This window comes from Cricetulus griseus, assembly GCF_003668045.3.
Source record: "Cricetulus griseus strain 17A/GY chromosome 1 unlocalized genomic scaffold, alternate assembly CriGri-PICRH-1.0 chr1_1, whole genome shotgun sequence".
Lineage (NCBI taxonomy): Eukaryota > Metazoa > Chordata > Mammalia > Rodentia > Cricetidae > Cricetulus > Cricetulus griseus.
The window spans coordinates 160183047-160208307 of record NW_023276807.1 but is presented as its reverse complement, the minus strand read 5'-3'; the positions used below and the strand labels follow the sequence as shown (position 1 = coordinate 160208307).

At 39.4% G+C, this 25261-nt stretch overlaps 1 protein-coding gene across 4 annotated transcripts in view; it reads left to right on the top strand.

The window, feature by feature from the left end:
- Positions 1-25261, top strand: part of Antxr2 (ANTXR cell adhesion molecule 2) — a 171207-nt gene that overhangs the window by 42905 nt on the left and 103041 nt on the right. For all 4 annotated transcript variants that reach the window (XM_027387666.2, XM_027387668.2, XM_027387667.2 and 1 more), the window contains exons 11-12: positions 9933-10011; positions 15009-15104. In XM_027387666.2, coding sequence (XP_027243467.1) covers positions 9933-10011; positions 15009-15104 — 175 coding nt within the window. The remainder of the gene's footprint in view (positions 1-9932; positions 10012-15008; positions 15105-25261) is intronic.

The window sequence follows — 25261 nt, the reverse complement described above, 5'->3', positions numbered from 1 at the left end:
ATGACACTTTTAAATAAGTGAATGATTAAAGAGGACAATTTAATTTACTCTCTCATGTAATCATAAAATGAAGTGACATGCATATTTATATTTATAAGTACATATAAAATATGCCAGATGTCAGTTAAATTTAAAAAAATTACTTTTACTTTTCTTAATCTCTGTATGTGTGGGTGTGCTTTGCGGGCATGTCATGTGCTCCTGCCATGGTATATAGGGAAGTCACAGAACAGCTTACAGTTTTCCTTCCATCATGTGCTCTCAGGGATCAAACTCTCAGCAGGTTCTTTTACCTGCTATCTCCTAGGCCTCACTATTTTTCTTTCTCCTTTTGAATAGTGAACCATAGCAACTAGTGTCCTTCTTGAATACTTTGCAGATAGCATAAATACTTCAGATATGCAATTTTTATAAAACAGTGGTAAATATTGGGTATGAAAAACCATCATTAATTTAGCCTTTGAAATTAATATTTTACTTACAGGTACAGAACATTTGGGGATGGAGATATGTCTTTTATATCATTTCATTTTATTTTGGTATCAGATTCTAGCTAACCATGGAGGCAAACTTTTAGGGATTATTGTGACTATCCTGGGTGCCAGGGAGCATCATTATTGGCTCTTCTTAGTATGTTGTACATAATTTAGACTGTTTGATTTGCCTTGACTTCTCTTCAGATATTTTTTGTAGGTGACCGGCTCTTCTGAGATTGAATTAAAACCAACAGAACTGAAACAGTTTAGCCTTGTAAGGCTACTGATGCTTAATATGTTTGCCTAATTACCTTTTGGCTAAGAATTCAAACCCATTAAATAGCTAGTTAGTCTGTGTTTCAAATAAACACATCTGGCCCATCAGTGGAGGAAGGCTTCACTGTGTGAAGGTGACAGATGTGGTGATGGGTCCCCCTGTTCTGTCACCTAAATAATTAACACTGTGCTGGTGAAGTAGTCCTAGACAGACAGATGCACGGTCTCAGAGCTGGTACACAGACATGGGCCTCTGCTCATTAGTCTGCTCTATTAGTTCTTCTCTCATCTTTGTGTTGCTTTTCTGTTTTTAAATGTGCTTGTGGATTTTGATTTAAATGAGGGACAAGGTGGTGGATGTTTACTGGAAGGTGGGACTAAGAACTTGCATAAGAATAGCTAAAATGTCTTATATTCAAATACCAATGATACAAAGTAACAAAAGTTACAAAGACTTGAATGTGGGAAAGGAATTTGTAGCATTGAGGTATATGTGTGGGATAAGATGAGACTCATCAGAATGCATTATATGTAAATATGGAACTGTCAAGTAGCAAATTAATAAACAAGTTTCAGAACAAAGAAATTAAAAATGTCTGTGTAGGTCCTATCAAGGAATAGCCAGGCTAAGCAGACATAGAATGGTGCTTTGAGCAACTTTCTTTGAAAAGAGATCAATGTTTACTAAATTTACTTGATACTGGTTTTTGCCTAAGATGAAAAAAATTCATCGGACTCATGAAAGAAATTAAGGGTGGATGTAGCTATCCTTCTCATTGGCCAGGCTTTCCTTTTGAAACTTCATATACCTATGAACATTGTCTTAGCAAAGATTTTGGTAGATTATTTTGTGTCAGTTGCTCATTTGTAGCGAGATGCCTTCTTTGAGTTTAAATAGGATGGCCTCCTAAGAGTTCTTTGATTGATCTTTGTTCCAGGGTAGCAGACTCCAGGTATGTTATGTGGTCATCACACGTGCTTGCAATACAGAGCTAGTTCTCTGACCCTTGTTCTGTGAGACAGTGATAATAGCACAGCTGCTCTGGGGGTATTTGAGACCTCAAACCTGTAATTTGACAAAAAGAACAGAAAAAATTGGGTAAACATACATAAACACATTGTGAAGAAAGAAAAACAGAATGGAACATAGCAGAGCCTCAATCTACAGCTTGCTCGATAGAGATGACTTAAGGAGGCATATGGTATAGTTAAATGTGCTTTCAAAAACATTGGCCAGAATCTTCTGGCAAATATGAAATAAATATCTAAATGAGATGAAAGTGATAGCATTAGTTCTTTTCAAAGGCAGTGTGGGAAGCCACAGACAGGTTATGTGGAGTTAGACATGGTGGATGTGGGTGATTTCAAGAACCTGATACAGGATCTCTGGGACATCCGAGGAGGGTTTTGGAATGAGAGCTGGACTTGGTAACTGATTAAAAAAATTTTCCTGAACATTGTTATTTTTCAATAGTAAGCCTAATTTATTTTGTCTGGCATCCAATTGACTAATTGCAATTTTTTTCCTGAGTTGGCTGAATTTTGCTTTTTACCAAGCTTTTCTCTCTTTTGCAAAAAATATACACACGTGTGTGTGTGTGTGTGTGTGTGTGTGTGTGTGTGTGTGTGTGTGTGTGTGTCCATATCTGTGCAGTCCCTAGATCCTTTGTGTTGCCATCAGGTGATACAAACATTATTGATTCAATATGTTCTTTCTTGTAAGGAATGAGACTTGATGATTTAATTTGCAATCCTGGGTACCAGGATGTCAGTTATGCCTTTATTAGAATTATACCCATTAGAATCTTAATGAAATAAGTTAAAGCTGAAGACCTACTCTGTTACTTTAATCCTCTCCCATCATGAAACATGCACCATTTTTTCTTTTTTTATTTAAATTAACAACAAGCTTCTTTTACATGCCAATCCCAATTCTCTCCCTCCCCTCTTCCCCTGCCCCCCACCGACCCCCTATCCCAAACCCTTTCTGCTCCCCAGGGAGGGTGAGGCCTTCTATGAGGATCTTCAAAGTCTGTCACATCATTTGGAGCAGGGCCTAGACCCTCCCCAGTGTGTCCAGGTTGAGAGAGTATCCCTCTATGAAAAGAGTGTTCCCAAAGTTCATTTGTGTACTAGGGGTAAATACTGATCCACTACCAGTGGCCCCATGGATTGCCCAGACCTCCAAACTGACTTCTTCCTTCAGGGTGTCTGGAATAGTCCTATGCTGGTTTCCCAGCTATCAGTCTGGGGTCCATGAGCAACCCCTTGTTCAGTTCAGCTGTTTCTGTGGGTTTCTCCAGCCTGGTCTTGACCCCTTTGCTCATCACTCCTCCCTCTCTGCAACTGGATTCCAGAGTTCAGCTCAGTGTTTAGTGTCTTCGTGTGCAAATATGCACCATTTTTTCATACTGTGTTCTGATTATACCAATCAGCATGTCATTTCACTTGCTCAGCCCTGTATCTCCTTCCTGAGTATCTGGACCTGTTGCTAGTGCAACCCTGGAGGCATTTACAGTACCTTTAGATATGATTTCCACATGGCTCTGAATATGCACTGTTTCTCCTTTCAGCTGTCAGCCTTGCCAGCCGTGGTTTTTGTTTTGGTTATATACATGTATCATAAAAAGAAATTTAAATAAAGGATTCCTTTAATATCTTTAAAGAACACACATAGACAAAGAATTGATTTACCTCTGTATCCACAGATAGAAGTGCCTTCTTTGAACTACTCACAAATCTGAAACCTCTCTTTTCAACTTAAAATCTTTATCCTTCACAAAACTAACCCAAAGAACACTCTGCCGAGTGTTAAATAATAGTGCTTGCTTTCAAAATATCTGAAGTCACCACAATTTTAGTAACTTTTTGAGTGGTTGTGAGTTTAATTTTCAGTATGTGCATATTGGAGATAAATTATTTAGTGCTTCCAGAAAATGTCTTTAACAGTTTGATTTACTTTTAAAAATCTTCTTTAACGGATCATAAAACGGAAATCTTTTACAGAATATACATTTATATATAAAGTTGGGAGCAAATGCACACATTTCAAGTAGGTCACCATGACTTTGAGCAAAGAGCTCTCCCTCCTCCTATTTTGGAGTATTCATGTATCTGTAGATGTATTAAAGCACTGTGACTATGAGGACTAATTGATCTTATTTAGTCAATAATATGGCTGAGCACAATTTAGTAATTTCTCTTGTAGAAAAAAATTAGTGTGCTTGAATTTAGCTTTATCAGCTACTGAGTACAGGGAATCATGAACATATACTTCAAAAATCTTCATATTGTGATACGTTGTAAAGGTTTCTTTTGTCTTTTTACTTTGAACAACTGTTTTAAGGGTGGTGCTTATAGGATGTTAGGATGTCTAGAAGAAGGGCTAAGCACTCTAGTTCTGTTTATGGCTAAAAGAGTCAAACAAGTTGTATTTTCAACCTTGTCTTCCTGCATCATCTGCAAGATGGCCACTCCTAGAACATCTCTGTATTTTCAGGACTTCATGGTTTCAATCTTTCTTCAGATGTTGCATCAGGTTCCTGTTGTTCTTTGAGTCTCTTAACTGTCAATTTTCATCATGATTGGATACCTGACCTATAAACTCATCTTCTCAAAGGCTTTCTTTCTCGATGACCAATTCCAAGTCTCCAGGCAAGATCCCACCTTCCCCTGTAGTTCTATTTCCCATAATCCACTTTTCAATATCCGCCTGACTTTTCTGCAGGAAAGTTAAATTTGGAGGCTACAAAGAACTCATCCTTGGTCCTTCTCCTGTGATTCCCAACACAAGACCATGAATCAACTGCTAACAGAGAAACATGGAAATTATCTTCTGTCTTCTTTGCTTCATATATCCTGTGAATGTCTGTGGCCTTTTAATTATGGCTTAAGATTTCGCAATTTTTTATTTCTGGAAGTCTTTGTTGCCACTATTTTAGTTCAGTTTTCCTTTGGATTTTTTTCTGAAGCAGAGTTGGACTTTTGTAACTGGTCTTTGTACTCTAGAAATATCTTCTTCAGGTGCATGCTTTACACTTAGCAACATATATAATATATATATTATATGTATTATTTCAGAGGCACTCAGACTTTCTAGCACCATATTGGCTCTTTTGATCAACCCTCCTCCCTCTCCACAACTGGATTCTAGGAGTATGGTTCAGTGCTTAGCTGTGGGTACCTGTTTCTGCTTCCATCAGCTACTGGATGAAGGCTCTAGGGATGGTAACCAAGGTAGTCATCAGTGTCATTATAGGGGAAGGGCAACAAGGCAGCCTCTCAACCACTTCCTAGATTCTTATGAAAGACCCCCAAAGAGGTACTTTCGTAGAAGGAGACCCCTACCCAAGAATCAGCGAGACCACGAACTTGGATGCAAATAGCAAGAGGCTTTATTGGATACATGGGTACCCGGGGCGACTTAGCTTCTGTGAGGCCAAGCGCGCCGAGCCAAGGGAGAGGGGTCCTTATATAGCAAAAAGTGCAAGCGAGAAGCAGGGATTCTATTGGATAATTCAAATGAGACGCAGTACAGAGCTATTCCCATTGGTCAATGTAAATGAGGCGCTACTCAGGGTTATTCAAATGAGGCGAAGTATAGAGTCATTCAAATGAGGTGAAATACAGAGTCATTCAAATGAGGCAAAGTACAGAGTCATTTCTATTGGATGGTTCAAATGAGGCACAGAGCCATTCCAGACCAGCATATTCTCAAGGTCTGGTGTCTGGTACAACAGACTCAATTCCCCCCTCCGAGTCCAGATGGCTGACCGAGTGTTCCCCATCGGGTGGGGGCTCGGGGGCAGGGCCCCAGGCCGGCTCACTTGGTGTTCGCTCTCGTGCCGGCCCACCTGGTGCTCGCCCTCGGGCCAGGCGTGCGGCGTGCAGCGGGGGAAGTGGAGGCCGGCGGGTGTGGGGATCGGGGAAGCCGCCGACCGGAGGAGGAGGCAAACTTGAGAAAGAAAGGGCTAAGGGGCAGGGGTCTTTCACTTATTGGGGTCATCCCTGTGGATACCCTAATACTTCCCCTGTGCCAGACCTCTCTCCAAACCTGTACTGTCTCCCTCTATCAAGGCATCTCCTTTCTTGCCCTCCTCTATTCCTCCCCTCTCAGTCTACTTGTTCTCCTACCCTCTCCCTTCTCCCATTCTCTCCTCTTTCCACTCCCCAACCCTGTGCTCCCAATTTGCTTGTCCCCCTCCCGTTCTTTGAGAGACTATGCAGTCTTCTTTTGGGGTCCTCCTTGTTTCCTAGCTCCTCTGGCAGTGTGAATTGTAGGCTGGTAATCCTTTGCTCTATGTCTAAAAATCATATATGAGTGAGTACATACCATGTTTGTCTTTTTGTGACTGGGTTACCTCACTCAGGGTGTTTTCCTCTAGTTCCATCCATTTGCCTGCGTATTTCAAGATTCCATTTTTTTTTTCTGCTGAGTAATAATCCATTGTGCAAATGTACCACATTTTCTCTATCCATTCTTCAGTTGAGGTAATAGCCAGGTTCTGACTATTATAAATAGTGCTGCTATGAACATCGTTGAACATATTTCCTTATTGTATGAATATGCATTCTTTGGATATATGCCCAAGAGAGGAATTGTTGGATCTCGAGGTGGACTGATTCCCATTTTCCTGAGAAACCACCATACTGATTTCCAAAGTGATTGTACAAGTTTGCACTCCTATCAACAATAGAGGAGTGTTCCTCTTTCTCCACATCCTCTCCAATATAGACTGTCATTGGTGTTTTTGATTCTAGCCATTCTGACAGGAGTAAGATGGTATCTCAGAGTTGTTTTGATTTGCATTTCCCTGATGGCTAAGGATGTTGAACACTTTCTTATGTGTCTTTTAGCCACTTTAGATAGATTCCTCTGTTGATAATTCTCTATTTCGCTCTGCACTCCACCTTTTAGTTGCATTGTTTGGTGTTTTGGTTCTTTTTTCCATTGTATAACTTTTGCTTCTTTGTCAAAAATCAGGTGTTCGTAGGTGTGTGGGTTAATATCAGGGTTTTCAATTTGATTCCATTGGTCTACCTGTCTACTTTTGTGCCAATACCAAGCTGTTTTCAGGACTATGGCTTTATAATAGAGCTTGAAGTCAGGGATGGTGATGCCTCCAGAAGTTTGTTTATTGTACAGGGTTGTTTTGGCTATCCTGGGTTTTTTGTTTTTCCATAAGAAGTCGAATACTGTTCTTTCAATGCCTGTAAAGAATTGTGTTGGGATTTTGATGGGGATTGCATGCTTTTGGCAAGATTGCCATTTTTACTATGTTCATCCTACCCATCCAAGAGCATGGGAGATCTTTCCATTTTCTGGAATCTTTAATTTTTTCTTTTTTTCTTTCTTCCTTCCTTCCTTTCTTTCATTATTATTATTATTATTATTATTATTATTATTATTATTTTGGTTTTTCAAGACAGGGTTTCTCTGTGTAGCTTTGGAACCTATCCTGACAGTCGCTCTGGAGACCAGGCTGGCCTCGAACTCACAGAGATCCGCCTGTCTCTGCCTACCAAGTGCTAGGATTAAAGGTGTGCGCCACCAACACCTGGCTAAGTTACCAGACAATATTTATGTTAGCATTAGGCATTCCCTGTCATGATCTTGACCCCCTTAATCATAGAATCTCACATCCCTCTCTTTATCTGGACTCCTGGAGCTCAGCCCAGTGCTTGGCTGTGGATCTTTGTATCTGCTTCCATCAGTTATTGCATGATGGCTCTCTTATGACAATTAGGTTAGTCACCAGTTTGATTACGGAAGGCCAGTTCAGGCACCCTCTCCACTATTGCTAGGGGTCTTAGCTGGGGTCATCCTTATGGGTTCCTGGAAGTTTCTCTGGCACGAGGTCTGAAAGTCCTTCTAATAATTCACTGGCTATAACAAATCTTCACAGAGGTCCTGAGTTTCACACACGTGAAAAATGTCTATGTATTTTGTGAAGTTCCCTTCCTGGAGCAACTCTGGCATATGTATAATTTGCATACCTTTACAGGCTGGGAATGGAATATTAATACTAGGTTGACATAAGCCCAAGCTCAGGATTCTAGATTGCCCAATGAAGGTCATAAATATGCCTGCTTTTGCAAGTTGTGTTTACATTTGGACAAATAAAGATGAACTGTCTTATTGCCTCCTATTTGTGTCTGGAATTAAGTACACAATATTTATTTATTATGTTTCAGTCCATAATTAAATCTCATAACCAAGAATCTGGATTCCATTGTTAGAGGCATTCTAACCAGGAGTAGGATTTATATAGGGATAGGAATGAGCAGTGTATTGGAATTAAGAGAAAGGACTGAAAATGTGACAGAAAACATTTACTATGTAGATTGCAGTCTTTTGACAAACAAAGCTCCCTGGCTTTAGGCTGGAGGATGGCCTTTAACTACCTTTGTGCTTGAGGCAGTCATTGGATTAGTGACAGTGCCATACCATACCAGGAATTTAAGGACTCTCTCTAAAGGAACAATAGAATTCAAAAGCAGAAGCAGCTGTGTTCTTCATGTTTGGAAGACTTCTAGAAGACTTTTCCAAATATTATACGTATTCATAAATCTATACTCAAGAATAAATATCTTGTTTTAGAGAAATGGTGCTGGAGTTAACCCTGAAAAATATGATTATAGAAAAATCTGGATAAGTAATCCTTGGGTAATGTATATGAGATAAATTTAAATAAAAGTCCCTAAAATATGTGTGGAGGACTAGGGGGATGGTATGCTAGAGAAGTGAAGTTTCCTGGGTTACAAAGTCAGAGAGGTCTAATCTTTTGGTGAGGTGCCTTCTGAAAATTCAGTTTCTTGACTTGCAGAATGGAAACAATGCCAGTGGATTACTGTGAGAATTGAATGAGATGTATTAATGTTTCTGGCTAATGGGAAGAACTCAGTTTATTAGTATTGTTATTGATTATACTGCCTGGATGTTGCTACCAATATTTGCATTTTATTGTTTCAATGAAGACCATGTGTAAAAAGAAGCTTTGGGTAGATAGATTTTCATTCTGTGCATGGCTTGTTTCACTTTTACTCAACACTGGTCATATTATACTAGAATGTTTTTTGAGGAAAAATAATTATTTTTTATAACTAAGCTCTCAGCACGTGTTTCTTCTACAGGAAGGTGTGACCTTAATTTTCAAACTTCATCTTGTGTTCTTATTTCACTTCACTAAGTGCTAAAATTGTGAATGCTTCTGCTGGACTCTAATGCTGAATTATAAACAACTCCAGCTGGTTTCTACTGACCTATTAAAGTGGAGTGAGTGAGATTACCCTGACAAGAATATATTGGTATAAATAAAAATCACCTTTTCTCCAAATAGAAGAACCATGTCCGCCCTATCATATGACTGCACACATGAAAGTAGGAGAATTGAGAATTAGGAAAGATTCTTTTGGAATCTGTTACGCTTAGTCATGAAAACAAAAGAAAACAAACACCAAGTTTTGCAGAATAAGGAATTTGGTCTAACTTAAAAAAAAATAGGCCACTTGGCATTCTCTTTTGAAATAGTGCAAAACTTAATTAAATTCAAATGTCCCCTTCTTTTCTGGTTTTAACTAAACTGTTTTCTTCTTAAGGAAGGGTTTTTTGAAGTGGGCATGTTAGAAGAAAGACTTTAACAGGAGTAATTAAGAGTTATGGATAAGATCTTGACTTCAGCAACAGTTGCTTTCTCTCTGTCTCTGTGCCTGTGTGGATCGGAAGCAAGTTGTCATGTTGAGGGAAGGTGTACCATAAGGACTTTCATTTTATTTCCTCTTGCCTTGGTGGATGACGGAAAGGGTTAGAAATCAGGTAGAAGCCTAAATTCAATATTTGTGCCAAAGCAATTAATTAGCATTTAGTTTCCTGGATGCCAGCAGTAAGACTGTGAAAGCTCTGATTGCTTTAAAAAGCTGTGGCAAGCTGGGTGTTGGTGGCTCAAGCCTTTAATCCCAGCACTCGAGAGGCAGAGGCAGGTGGATCTCTGTGAGTTTGAGGCCAGCCTGGTCTACAGAGTGAGTTCCAGGACAACCTCTAAAACAATACAGAGGAAAACCTGTCTCAAAAAACCAATCAAACAATCAAACAAACAAACAAACAAACAAAAAACAAAAAAAAGAAACCTGTGGTAAAGATTAAGTTGACTTTTAATTGTTGCTTCTTTACTCTTTTTGTAGAACTCTTGAAGTTTCAATCAGCTTTAATGATGGGAAGTCTGCTGTCTCAAGATCTTTAACAGTCACAGCTACAGAATGTGTGAGTAGAAAGTTAATTACCTTCAGAAATAGTGTTATCATGAGATAATAACCTAGGGAGTCTCTGTACTATTTATTACAACAAGGAAGCCACAGATTAAGCGCAACAATGCGGCAAGGAAACATTTGTATAGAATTTATTTCATTTTATTTCTGTTTTTATCTCTTTTAAAGGATTTATAAGTACTATACATTAAATTTTAATATTTATAAAATCCCACAGTCATATTTTAGATCAACATAAAGTAAGAGAATAGAAACAAAGCATTCTTTCTTAGGAGATTAAATATGGAAATGTTTTTTATTATGAAGATTAGAATTTAATATCTAGGATGTTGATCAGATTTTGAAATCATTAGTGCACCTATTAGTGCAAGGTGATGTCATCACTTTGTCCACATAGATGCTGTCTATGCTTTCTAATGTAACTAAGAAATCTCATTCTGAGAGTGTGGTAATAGCTAAGTTTGAAACTATATTTCCGTTGAGTTATTTTTTTGCATCATCTAAAATACAGTGCTTTAAAACATAAACTCCATTGGTGGACTTTGCAGAGCCCCCATTGAGGGCCCTACCCGGCCTGGGGAGTGGTGGGTGGATGGAGTGGGGGGTGGGCTGGGGGTGGGGGAGGAGGGTTGGGGGTGAGGGGGAGAGAGGGAGAAGGGACTTACATATGAAACAAGCTTGTTCCCTAACTAGAACTAATAAATAAATTAAAAAAACCATAAACTCCATAGAGACAGTTTCTTTTTCACTATAGTTAATTTTGTGTATTGACATAAAGTTTTGATGTTAGATTGTTGAACATGAAAACAGGATGCTCTAAAATAGATTTTCTACATGGCTATTATTTATATGCACACACACATGTATATGCATACACACACACACACACACACACACACACACACACACACACACAGGCAAATAAAGGGAAAACAAAAAATCCTCTTTTCCTCTAAAATACAAGAATAGCAACTTAACATTTTCTTATATTGTGTTTTTTAATGTATTTTTATCAATTAATACGGGAGACATAAAATATCATCTCTGCAGAAATACCCTGGTTCTCACTGTAAGACAATGTTGCAGGGAAAAATGAAGCCTCCACATGGCCTTTTGAGTCTTTTGGACTCTCTGGATAATTTTAATTACCATTTCTTTCTGTTTCGTAAATAGCATTTTTTTTTCACAACTGATAGGCTTTGTGGATGTTGTAATTTTTGGTTTTCTGGTTTCTCAGGATGTGGTTGATTGAGGTTACAAATATTTGTGCTGAGTAGTTAGTTGCTTAGCGCTTAGCACACTGAAAAGACACTGCCTGCATCCTTTTTCTCCTTCCTCCCCTCGCCCTCCCACAGAAGACTCTTTCTTCCCAGCAGGCAGGAAAACAGGTCTTCATTTCTGCCCTATAGCCAAGAACTAGCTCCATGTGCAGGGACACTAAGGTGGAATGACTCACCCGGTGCTCACAGATATTAAATATATAAGGCCATTTTATCTGAGCCTGTTGAGTTCTCAGAAGAGTTATGTTACTGGCAGTTGTTGAAGGATAAAATGTTAAAAAAGAACATGAGGTGTGTCAGATGTGGGGACAGTTGGAGATGGAAATACTAAACCTTAAATAGGGGTCCACAACTCTTGTTGAGAAGGTGAGATTTGAGCCAAGGCTTGAAAGATGAGTCCTCAAGAGCACGTGTTGTAAGAAGGTCCTGTGCAGACAGTGTGGGCAGTTCCTAAAGAAGTCAGTGAATGATGCCTGGGTGAAGACATGCCTGGAAAATTGGGGTCTTGGTCCAGAAGAAACAGTGGTGGACAGGGCGCAGGACATTTGATGCTGTGTGAGCCACTGTAAGGACTTGGGATTTTTTTCCAGTTAGAGGAAGAAGTGCTACACACTTAATGCTTAACAGGCTTTCCCTGGCCACTGTGCAGAAATGGACAAAAATAAAAATACCGACACCAATTCTGTTAGCATTTCTGCCATCTAAGAAGCACGGAAAGAAAGCAGTCCCTTTGCGGTGACAGTGGAGATGATTAAGAAGAGGTTTAATTTCAATATATTTTTAGGTTACAGCTCTTAATCTAAGTAGCTTAATTGTAATTCCTGAGACTAAGAGAGAGATCTAGAATATTTAGAATACTTCCTCCCCACCCCCTTTATCCTTGAGGACCCAGAAGGATGACTAGTTATAGTGGAGTATGAGGAGTTCCCTGTTGAGCGATAGGTGTGTTTGAGTGGCAATGGTCCCTCACTGGCAGAGTTATGGAATCCCCTGGCTATACAAGAGTTAGTGCTTTGCAGGGTGATTTTAGGATTCTTCAGCAATGCAAATCCCACATAATTTTTGTCAGAGAACCTGAACTTTGGCTTCTTGAGCGTCTTTGTGTGTCACCCATTATCTTTCTACTTTCCAACCATGGTGGCTTCTCTCTTTTTTAAAGGCCTTTCGATATGCCTACATACTGCCCTCCCCGCCTTTTACCTTTCCTGGAGGATTACCTGCCAGATTTCCCATGCTTCTGTTGACTTTTCTTCCTCAGTTCTCACATGTGTCATGATTGGTTCCAGCTCCATCTGTGTTACCCATGGGCTAAATGGGGATGTGTCTGATATGTGGCCCTGGCACCCATTTAACAGTCCAGTATATAGTAGTGGCTCTTCAAGTATGGTTTAGATGAATGGAAAAAAAACATTTTTAGATTTAGGTCATATATATTGAATTCATTTAGTTCAAGACAAAAAATGGCATTTATGCATTGAATATTTATGAGGATTTTTCATCCGGAGGTCTGTTTAAAGAGAGAGAATTTCTGAGTAAAAGTGAGAAACTATTGGTTTGTGATCATGACGAAAATATAGGAGTAATTAGACTTGGTGTCATATTCTTCCTCATCTGGCTTCTAGGTCTACCCTGTGTTGCCCATTCTTAGGAATGTGGCTTCCATGTGTGGCTTCTTCTTAATCTGTTCATGAAATAAGCAAACAATGAAATTATTTCCTTTTCCTCTCTGACTGTTCTATGCTCTGATGATAATCTCCGACTACAAAAACAAAGGAAATGGGAAAGCTGGGACTCCTATACAATGAACTGAGCTAGTGTCTAGGATGAGGATGGACAGACATGCAGAGCAAGGTCGGATAGCCTTAAGTCATTGCATTCCCCGATCCTATTTCCATCATGCGTGGCTGAGACATGTATTCTAGTTTAAAGTTTTGGAGATAGTCTTTGGAATCAGTAGTGATACCAGTGTCACCATACTAAATGTTTATTTCCATTGTGGGGAAGCTTTGTTTTTTGTCACCTTTACTAATAGAGGCAATTAATTTTGAGGGAAAAATTTAAGACTTTAAAGTGCCCATCTACTTAATATTCCAATAATCTGCACGGGTTTATGAGTTTCTTGCTCATTGCACATGCATAGAAAGAATAAACTGGCCACTCAGTTTTAGCAGATTCATGGCCTCTAGTCGAACTTCCTGCTTTGTGAAAACAGGGTGTAAATGCTAAGAAAGGGGTGAATCGGATATTTGCAGACCTCTTTGTGAGTTGCTTGCTATTTCTGTGAGTTGCTGGGTCTAGGTGGGGGTGGGGATTATTTCCACAAGACCCCGCAGTTGAAGGTGAGGCCAAGAATGCATGTGATTCTCTTGGTGTATGCTGTAATTTCTCTTGTCATTCTAGGACATGCTTTGCCTGTATGCTCCTGTCTGCCTACTTTTGTACTTATTGTAACTGCACCTGAGAGTGACATGATTCCTTTTGTGTGCATGGCTTGTGAGAAAAGGTCATGAGCTTCCCGTGTTTCCCTGACTCATACACTGATTGTCTTCTGCTAGCTTGAAGAAGACAATACTTACACATTTGTCTAAAATTTACCAGAAGGTATTTCTTTCTCTTTGTTTTTCTTCTCTGAGTCCCTTCTCTTCTAAAACAAACAAAACCTGCAAACTACATCCAACTGAAACAGTTTCCCTGGGAATCCCAAAGAAGCTGGGCTTTGGCAGAAACACAAGTCTCCTCTAAACTCAGTGAAAAAGTCAGTGTCTATGCCCTTTTTGATAGCTGTGTCATAGTGGAGCCTTAATTGCTCTGGAGTTCATTTCCTTGGTACGTAGTTTGTAAACATTAAGCATGGAGTAACAAGTAGTAAACTGATGGGAATTGGCCTTTGGTTTCCTGGGAGACATACATTCATGACAGAAAAATGGAATTAAATTATCCAAAGCTCATGGTTAATTCCATTGTAAAGATGCTTCAATTAAAATCTAGAGAAATTCTATCTAAATGTGTTGCATAATCCATTTTGCAGCTATGGAATCCTAGGCAGGGTTGCTACTGGAAGAACTTAGCCTTAGATTATATGAGAGGCCAAAAGGGTGGATCAGTGATTTCTGCAGTGAAGGTTATAGGCAGCTCTCAGAGCAGGTGCCTAAAGGGTGGAGGAGCCTGCCAGTTACACAGTGAAGGTCTTGCCGGAGTCACAGGTGAACCATGACCAGAAGTGAAGGACTCATTAGGCTGCATTTCCATTGAGGCATACAAAGAAACATCCATTGTGTTTTCCTTATCCACACCAGTGGTTTGTATCTTCTTCACACTCCAAGTGTGTAATTGCTGCTGCATCATCATAAAATCTGGGGAAGTTCTGCCTGGAAGACACTGAGCTTTAACCAACATAATTTTTGCTTAAGCACAAAAGTCCCTAAGGGACCATCTGTTTAATCCTCAAAAAATTGTGGTTCTCACAGTCTTTTAAGACACATTTAAATCAGTCTGTAGCATGTTGGAAGACGCTGTATTATTGACCATCTTAACACAACCTGGTGTACATTAAGTGAAATCAAAAGGAATTAATACAATTTAAAAGAATGTAACATAATTTTGTTCTGAAACAGTTTTGCCTTTGTGCTCATTCCTCCCCCCTTCCTTAAAAGAATAAATACCATGTGGGATTTGACCTTAAACTTTACTCTGTTTATTTTTCCCTCTACAGTCTAACGGGATCGCAGCAATCATAGCTATTTTGGTGTTGTTGCTGCTCTTGGGCATCGCTTTGATGTGGTGGTTTTGGCCCCTTTGCTGTAAAGTGGTAAGGAGAACTTTCAACTGTGCTCTTCCTTGTGTGTGTGTGTGTGTGTGTGTGTGTGTGTGTGTGTGTGTGTGTGTGTTTTATTCCCCAAGACTAGGTTTCTCTGTGTAGCTTTGTAGACCAGACTGGCCTCGAACTCACAGAGATCCGCCTGCTTCTGTCTCCCAAATTCTGGGACTAAAGGAGTGTGCCACCACCCCTGGCCTTCCTTATGTTTCAAAGCAGTAAGATACAAAGTAAGGTCTGGAGTGTGGACCTATGCCTGGGCAAGGGGATGCATACCTTTCTGAAACTCAGGGCAGAGTCCATCACTTTCAGTTTAAAGAAGCCACCCTCATTTCTTGCTGTGTGACCTCTTTTATCCATCCTCAGAGCCAGTCCCACTCTGCCGTATATCCTTGACCATTCATCTGTACTTACATATCTCTCTGGCTGAATCCAAGTGGGGAGGGCTGCCCAGTGTTAAAGACCTATATATCCCAGTTGGACCCATTTGGATACTACAGGATCGTCTTCCATCTCAGGGTTGTTAATCATCACATCTCCAAAATCCCTTCACCTTGTTAAGTACTTTATTCACAGTATCAGAGAATCGAGTCACAGACAGTGCATAATAACTTATATACATTAGCATATTTCACTTAATCCCCTTTTATCTGGAGTGTATAGAAAAGATTATCCCGGGAAATCATTCAGTGTGTTCCTGTCACTTGTTTTGAGAGTGTTATTCATGTAAGCACACTTTCTTCATCTCATGGGAGTGTCATGACATAGTAGACTACCTCCCCACCCTACCCCCTTCACCTTTGTTACCTGATTTCAACTTGCCAAGGTATCAGGCCATGCTTTGTGTTCCATCTACATTTCTTATTAGCTGTACCACAGTCTGCTGTCATGAGGGAGACTTCTAGTCCTTCATCCCAGGGTAGTTAGTTGGCTCCAGAGGAAGCACAGCATTAACTCTGACAACAGGAGAGATGAAGCTCTTCCTGTCCCTTTGCTGAACTCATCAAGTTCCTGCCACCGAAGTTTATGCTCAAATAATTTCCTGGTAGAATCTTGATTATCTTAGATATGGCTATTTTGGGGGTGGATGGCATTTTTGAGTCTCAAATTAAAAAGCAAAAAGGTGCTCTAATGTGATTTGTGCTCCTTGCATTTTTAATTTAAATTTTACAGTGGCGAGTTTCCTCCGAAAGCTCCCTTCATTAGTTTTATAATTTCATTTACTGTTGGTCACGGTGTGCAAATGTGTCAAAGAGCGTGCTTGTTCCCTTAAAGATACATTAAAAAAAAAAAAAACCAACTGAAATGGACCACTTTTAGGTAGTTGCTATATATTGTGAAATGTAGGTTTAGAATATCATCTTGGATACTATAGAGGAGGTCCCACCATCAGCTGGTGAGAACAGGTCCATCCTCACCCGAGGCTTCCCCGATAATGAACCATGAAACTATTATGCAAGGCATTGAGAAGTCCATCAAGTTATTGTGGGATTTCAGAAAGAGTCCCAAGCTTCAAAAATAGCTTGATCGCTCATTAGTTCTGAAGTTTGTTTAGCAGAGGCAGCTACTTTCTTCTTATAGCACAGAATGAGAAGCTGCAAGTCCTGAAGGTGAACTTATAGTCACATCTAGGTGAACTGTAGCAAATGTGTCCTAAGGGAGGCTGAAAAACCAGGGTAAGGCACAGACAAAATTCTTCATTCACCTTTGGCAGATAAGTGTTGATCATGTAGAAGGTGGCAGCTACTGTACACTGAACTGGTGAATCAGACATACCTACAGTATGATATAAAATTTCATATTTTAATATGGAAACAAAGAAATGTGGGCTAGAAGTGTAAATAAAGATCTCTAAGTACCTAATAGCAATATAGGAAGAACATTTTTCAGAGGAACCTGACTGAGCCTATGATCTCAAATGTGTTTTCAATAATAAAGAAAATGTGCAGTTGATGAAGGACATTTCAGTGTGTGTGTGTGTGTGTGTGTGTGTGTGTGTGTGTGTGTGTGTGTGTGTGTGTATTTTGTGGTGTGCTTTGAAAAGTGCTGGGCTGAGACCCAGTGTGGAAGACAGTTTGGGTTTTGACCAGACCCTCATGCAGAAGGGTCTTCTATGTCTTCTAGAAAGTTTGCATTCACCTGAGAATGGGAAGTAACTGGAGAGAGTCAAGGGTCTTTGAAGAATGAATGATTTAGACTCTTGTGATAGGGAGATCGTCTAGAATAATTCAGATGGGACCCACAAATAACCATAATTCTTATGAGGGAAATTGGACCACAGAAAGGGAGAAGGCAATGCAATGGAGACACACTGGAATGGTGCAGGCCTCAAGACAGGAATGCTGGTGTGATCAGAGGCTGGGAAGGCAAGGAGCAGTACCCACCACAGGCTGCGGAAGGAAGCAACTAGCTAACGGCTAACTTTAACCTCCATGAGACTTAATTCAGGCTCCTGACTTCTGGAAGTAACTTAGAACAAATTTCCATTGTTTTAAGATACAAATTTCCATTGTTTTTGATGATTTTTTTGTTGCAAAAATAAGAAAATAGTTATATTTTTAGGCTCATTCTGATATTTCCAAGTTGCAAATGACTGGTTAGGGTTATTGATTTTGGGAAAGCAGGAGAGATGGCTCAGGACTAAAGACACTTGCCACCAAGCCTCATGATCAGAGTTCAATGTCTGTAACCCATCATGTGGAAAGACACATATGGCTCCCAAAAGTCGTTCTTTGACCTTCTTATTTGCATTATGGTATAAAATAAATAGATGGATGTAATACAGTTGAACAAAATAGAATAACCTGGTTTTGATTTGTAATGGATAACTGTCAAGAGCATTGTGTAGTACTTCATGTATTGAATGGGACCAATTTACTGTCTCAGAGTGAGATTAAAGCAGGATCAGATGATAATTCTTAGAAACGTCCTAGGCATGTCTATTACCAGCATCATTTGACATCACAGGTCTGTGGACAGATTTCTCAGGTTGATATTACTTGCAAGAATTGTCCCGCCTGGCTTCATGCAAAAGCAGCTGTGGAGCTGTAGACCCTTCTGAAGGCTAGAGATTAGCAATTTGTCCTACAGTGAGCAAGAGGCCACCAGATATTTAGCTAGATACTGTATCTGTGAATGTAGCATGTATCTGGTTAGCTGTATCAGTCTTAGCCCAGGACTCAAGGAACAAATGAAAGCTAGGAGCTTTACTTCTTAACTATTTTATACTGATCCTAGTAAAAACGCACAGTGCAAAATAGTACATTTTTTTTGGTGATGTGTGAGTATGAGTGTATTAAGTAAGCATTTAGCACGATTATTTATTTAAAATCTATCTTCTAGTATAGCCCAGAAAGTTTCTGAAAACAGGCACTGTTACTTATTGTAAATCTTCCCAGTGGTATAAACGCATAGACAAATAACAACGTGAATGTTGCCCTGTAAATACTTCTTCCCCGGACATCTTCCTCAACTATGTCATCCCAAACATTGACAGATGTGGCGTCTTTGTCCACCCACAATCAGCTTTCAAATAGAGCACTCTGCTGCTCATTGTAACAAAAGTTCTGTTGGCTGTGGAAACATAGTGTGCTCAATGGAATTTGATTAAGCAGGGTGCCTGGTTCTTTTAACTGAAAACTTGTTACTTATAAATGCATACACAGTAGAAAGTACACATTTTTTACTCCCATAGAATCAGAGTTCTTCTTTATTAACTAATTATTTTCCAGCTCAATCATAGTTTCCCCCCTCTGCTCTTCTCAGTCCCTCCCCCTCACTGCCCTTCTGCCCCAACTCACATCCACTCCTCCTCCTTTCTCTTCACAGCAACTGTTTTTCTTTAACAAGGACATGGACACCTCTTTCCCTTTTGCTTTTGACTAAAAGAAGGAAGACACAAGGGATTAAAGCAAAGCTTCCTATGTATGGAGTTATGAATAAGCTACCAGAAAATATAGATATTTTCATTACTGTTTAGCTTAGAGGCTACACTATTTATGGCAGTTTTGTTCGACTAAACGGGACAGCAGAAATGACACCCACATAATCACATCATTTGGGATAGCTAGACACTCCACAGAATTACAGATGTAAGGCTCATGAGGTGGCCTACAGAGGCTTTCTGGTTGGCTGTCAACGAGAGTGGTACAGAGCTACAAATATCGTTGATTATGCAGGGAAAGATGACTCCCATGTTGCTCTAGTGTCCTCAGCCAAAGTTCTCCACCCTCAAGGAAGCACAGTGAAGTTCATTGTGTCTTTAGTGTATTTAGGATGTTACAGAAAGATGTTGTGATTCTTAAATTAGAAAGCAACTTAAGTGTTGCCTTTTTAAAAACCCAGTTTGCTTATAAGACAAAATTCATGGGGATGTTTCCAACCAGAGCTCTATAGAATAATTTTCTTTGCCAGCAGCAGCTGTGCTGTTCCTTTTACATAGTAATAATGCTTCTATATTGCACTTGATTTTTATTGTTGAGGAGGGCTCCTGGTACCCTTATTGAATTACTTTCAGAGAGGCCCGATTTTGGGGGGGAATGCACAATAAAACAGAAGTAATTTAAATTTTAATATGCCTTCCTTGCACAATTAATTAAAATGATTTATGTTTGGTTGCCTCATTGAAATACAGTGTGATAGATGCTTGGATGTATTGCTTCCGTGGTGATAATTTCCAACAACATCATTTAGGACACAGGGTACCAGATTCTTCCTAGCCTACAACAGCAGCACCTTTAACTCCTGTCAGGATATGCCTTCATACTGTTCTTTCCACATCCCATTTGACCTTGTATTTATTGTGTAGATTTCTGGCTTCTTGTTTATTTGTTCAAGGTAAAATTCCCTGAACACTGGTGAACTTCCTAAGGAGGGAGTAAAAGAAGGCCAAGATAACTGGCCTTATTTTCCAAGTTCAACTGTAGGATTCAGAACAGGACTTTCGAGTCCAAATCTAAAGGAACTTAGGGCTTATGCACTCCAGAAGAGAGGTACTGTCTTTGATCTATGGTTTTGTCAAGGAGAAAAGAGAAAATGGAAGGAAGACCCACATGTATTTTTAAAAATTTCCCTAAGCAGGGTGTTTCTCCAGTGTCTGTGGGTTTGTAGCCCTTAGATGACTTTCCTTTAGTTACTGGCAAAATTACTTCTGAAATACTACTTATCTACAGTCATTATACTGTATCTTTCTTTTTATTTTGTAAAATCCAAAGCAGTTCAATGTTGACAGTTCTTTCACTTTTTTTTTCTGAATATCAGAACATATGATTGCATCAAGCTGGCTGCAGGCTTCAGTGCTGGCATTTTCTGTCGCAAAGAATGCCCACATCACTCGAACATTTGAAAAGTGTTAATGAGCAGATCAAAAGGACTGTTGCCTGAAGCAGCTAACTTTCTCTTTCTCTTTTTCTTTTTTTTTTAATTTTTAAGAAATCGGCTCTCCTCCAAACTGAAATCTTCATTCTAGCAGCTAAGTAGATGAGATGTAATTCCTACACCCACCCTGATGATGATAATAACAAACGGAAAAAAATTTGGAGAAGACTCAAACTCTCCATATGGTTCATAAAGTGGTGAAAGTGTTTTCCAGAATTTTCAATACAGAGCTGAAGGATGCTAAGTGAAAAAAAAAATCCTGGCAACTAGGCAATATTATGCCTTTTAAAACCTGCAAATTCTTATGAAATATGGTGCACATGAATGCAGCCTTCTCTGGAGTGAATGTGCTCTTGCACTATTTAATATAAGAACAAGATTCTCATGACTGTTATTTTTAATGCACTTGACAACACTAAGATCCCTTCTCCCCCCACACTGATTTTACTGGCATGCAGGCATGCTGCTTCCACACAGTCCCCCTCCTTCCCCCTTTTTTTTTGGCTTTAGGGACAAGTGGTATCACATTATTTTCTTTCCATTTTGTTACTTTTGAGGCCACATGGTAATATGTATAAGAATATTTTCAAATGTAAGAAGAAAACTAGTTCATTTCCTGTCCTGAAATTTCTAAGTAAGTGATGTTGGGCATAATATTGGATGTGCACTGCTTCTCTGAAATGGTATAAAAGCCCATGTCAAGCATATACTTTATATAACTCTAATTTTCTATCATCTATGATTACATTCATCCATCCATCCCAATAACAACTGCTTGGCAACCAGATGATCTTCCAAAGGCTTTTCATTGTCAGTTCAACCTTTATTTTAAAAGTATCTATCTCATTCAATGGCATTAAACTCAAGGTTTGGAATTAGATTGTTCTAAGTGATGGATTTGGATTTTAATTCTGTCTTTTATCTTCATATGTACTTGGAGAGCTGTGTAATTAGAGGTTGTTCGGATTCTTTTTGCTGTGCTTAAAATGGACATCAGCATACTAATCTTACAGGGCTATGAAAATAAAAGAGGACAGTGTGTCTGCCACATGGCAACACAAGTGAAGGACAGTTACTGTCACTAAGAAGAACACAGTCCAACCTCAGTTCTGAGTCCTGTCCTAGGGATTCCTGTCATTTGTTGTGATGGAGGTTGTGTCTCTTATCTCAGTAGACTGGCATTCCATAGAGGTAGAACAATAAGGCTTTCTTTTCTTTTTTTTAAAAATTTTTATTTAAATTTGAAACAAGCTTCTTTTACATATCAATCCCAGTACCCTCTCCCACCTCTCCTCCCCTGCCCCCTGCCCCCTGACCCCTATTCCGTCTCCTTTCTGCTACCCAGGGAGGGTGAGACCTTCCATGGGGGATCTTCAAAGTCTGCCATATCATTTGGAGCAGAGCCTAGGCCCTCCCTCATGTGTCTAGGTTGAGAGAGTATCCCTCTATGTGGAGTGGGATCCCAAAGTCCATTCACATACTAGGGATAAATACTAATTCACTGCCAGTGGCCCCATAGATTAACCAGACCTCCAAACTGGCATCCTCGTTCAGGGGATCTGGAACAGTACTATGCTGGTTTCCCAGCTCTCAGTTTGGGGTCCATGAGCTCTCCCTTGTTCAGGTCAGCAGTTTCTGTGGGTTTCTCCAGCCTGGTCTTGACCTCTTTGCTCATCAGTCCTCCCTCTCTGCAACTGGATTTCATAGGTCAGCTCAGTGTTTAGCTGTGGGTGTCTGCTTCTGCTTCCATCAGTTACTGGATGAAGGCTCTAGGATGGCATATAAGGTAGTCATCAATCTCATTATCGGGGAAGGGCTTTTAAGGTAGCCTCTCCATTATTGCTTAGCTTGTTAGTTGGCATCAACCTTGTAGATCTCTGGATATTTCCCTAGTGCCAGATATCTATTTAAACCTATAATGGCTCCCTTTATTATTGTACCTTTTTTCTTGCTCTCCTCTATTCTTCCCCTGACTCTATCTTCCTGTTCTCTCCTGTCCAGTATAACATATTCAACAAAATCATTGAAGGCTTTATTTTCATTGTTAACTGCATATACCTCCAGACTTCAAAATATCTTTAAATTTATAAAAGGTCATGAACATAGTTAATTTAATATTAACTGAAAAAAATTACCTCTGAAAGATTCTTTATTGAATTATATGAATAGAAGGCACAGGCACACACATGTCCATATGCAATTGTGGAAAAGCATAGAAACAAAAGAAAACTATCAGAAACATTGTGTTGTATGTATTTTATTATCTGATTAGGCTTTTCATGTGTGGAGGACCTAATATTAATCCAACTTATTTCCTAGATGTAGAAAATTGAGATGATCTTTCCAATTGCTGTTAAATTGACCCAGTTCTCTGAATTCATGGGTTGACAGAGAAAACTGATTTTTTCATTTTCATTGAAATTAGCAATATTTTACTATTATAGAATTCTTACTGTGCTATTTTCACATTTTCATCAATATTTTACTTACTAGCTTGGAGCTTGATCATCACCCAAAATACTATTGGTCCATATATTTGAAGGGAGTAGGAGGATTATCCATCTTATTGGAGTTAGATACATATAGAGAGAATGTTGGAGGAGAGCTGTGTAGAAACTGATAATCTATTACACTGAGGCATCTGACAATGACAACAGAGCAGCTGGAGCATGTAGAGGTACCCCAAAGAAGCTTGATGTCTCCACATTACAGATTATGCTAAGAAAAGGCTTTCCAGGAAAATGAAAACACACAAAGGTACTCCCTGTCCTGTGTGAGTCTGACAGAAGTAACTACATAAAGATTTTAAATATATGTTTATTTTATGTGAGTGTGTGTGTGTGTGTGTGTGTGTGTGTGTGTGTGTGTGTGTGTTGTGTGTGTGTGTGTGCCTGAGTTTATGTTTGTGTGCCACATGATATAGGAGTCCAGAGGAGTCAAACGAGGGCATTGGCTCCCCTGGAACGGGTGTTATGGGTGGTTGCAAGCTACCATGTGAGTTCTGGCAAATGAATCTGGGGTTTCTGCAAGAGCAGTAATTGCTCTTAACTCCTGAGCCAATTTCTGCTGCCTTACAGAAGGATCTCAGATTGAAACTTAATTTTCCTCTATTAGCTCTCACAGAGATGGTCCATATGAAACAAAAAGGAAGAATTCTTGGAGGGAGTGTGCAGTAATAACCAGGATGATATGACAAAGAAAAATGCTAGAGATTCTATTCATATTATTTTTTATTTATCTATGTAAGATGTACACGTTATAAGAGTAAATTTGAAATCTTTGTTACAAAGTAAAAGTGATCTCCAGATATGTTCATGCTCTGTGGAAAAGAATGGTGTATTTTTATATTTCTCTAGTAAGAGAACACATGTAAGATGTAAGAGAGACATAAATTCCAAAGTCCTTACAATAAAATTCAATGATTTCTTGATTTGAACTGTGAGAATTGGAACGTTGAGTCCATTTTGACTGGGGAAGTGATTGATTAAGCTTATAGTAGAAGAATACTGACCCAATTACACAAGTTAAAATAAAGATTCAAGGCCAGGCCATGGTGGCTAATGCCTTTAATCCCAGCACTCAGGAGGCAGAGAAGTTCAAGGCCAGCCTGGTCTACAGAGTTCCAGGGCAGACTGCAAAGCCACACAGAGAAATCCTGTCTTGAAACTGCCCCCCTCACTAAAAATATAAACAAAGACTCGCTAAAGGTAGTGAAATAAGCTATATTTCTTTTCTTTTTTTTTTTTTTACCACAAGGATTGCATGTAACCGTAAATGGAGTTCTAAAACAAACAAACAAAAAACCAGAGTCACATATAGAGGAAAATGCTGAGAGATCAGAGAGAAGGAGCAAGCCACTGCCACCTTTACCACATTAGCTTTCCAGCAGAAAAGAGAGCGAGTTCCTGTTTTTTTCCAGCTTATATCCTCTTCATCCCAGCCACCTCACCTCCTGTCTGTCTGTACAGACCTCTGTGGTTAGCTAGTGGCAAGTTCTATCCTCTGATCTTTGGACAAGCTTTATTTGTACAAGCAAGATATCACCACATGTAACCACTGGTGAAAGATGAAATGATAGACTATCAATAGCATGGATATTAGTATCATTATTTTCCATTTTTGTTCTTTTATTGTTTGAGCATTTTACACATGCATATAATATGTTCTGATCAAATCTACCACTCCTGATCGCTCCCCTCAAATTTCTCTTCTATCACTCTCACCATTTTCCCCTACTAACCTCATTTGCTCTTTTTTGAAACCCATCAATTAAAATGCTGAGAAGAAGCAAGGAATCAGGAGGTCCCAACTGCTTTGTCCAAACACCATTGAGTTTAACTGCTGAACTGTATTTAAAAAATATTATTTTGGGTTAAGGCAACTGTAGTCAGGATATTGACTAATGAATATATATTAAAGAAAATGAACAAAATAACCCAGGTAACTCACAACAATTTTATTAAAATACCTTTAGTTCCCAAATATAATCTCAATAGAAAGGTAGTATTTAGTGTAGCCTCCAAAACCAAGAATTTATCTTCATTAGGAAGAAAAAGTCTCTCTCTCTCTCTCTCTCTCTCTCTCTCTCTCTCTCTCTCTCTCTCTCTCTCTCTCTCTGTGTGTGTGTGTGTGTGTGTGTGTGTGTGTAAAAGCTCACATTTTCCAGATTCCTGGATCAGGGCTGAAGAGTGGAAACTGTAAGACAGAGAAGCTTTAGTTTCAGTTTTGGGGAGGGGGGCTTTTAAATGATGAGTTCCTTGCCAGTCAAATGATGC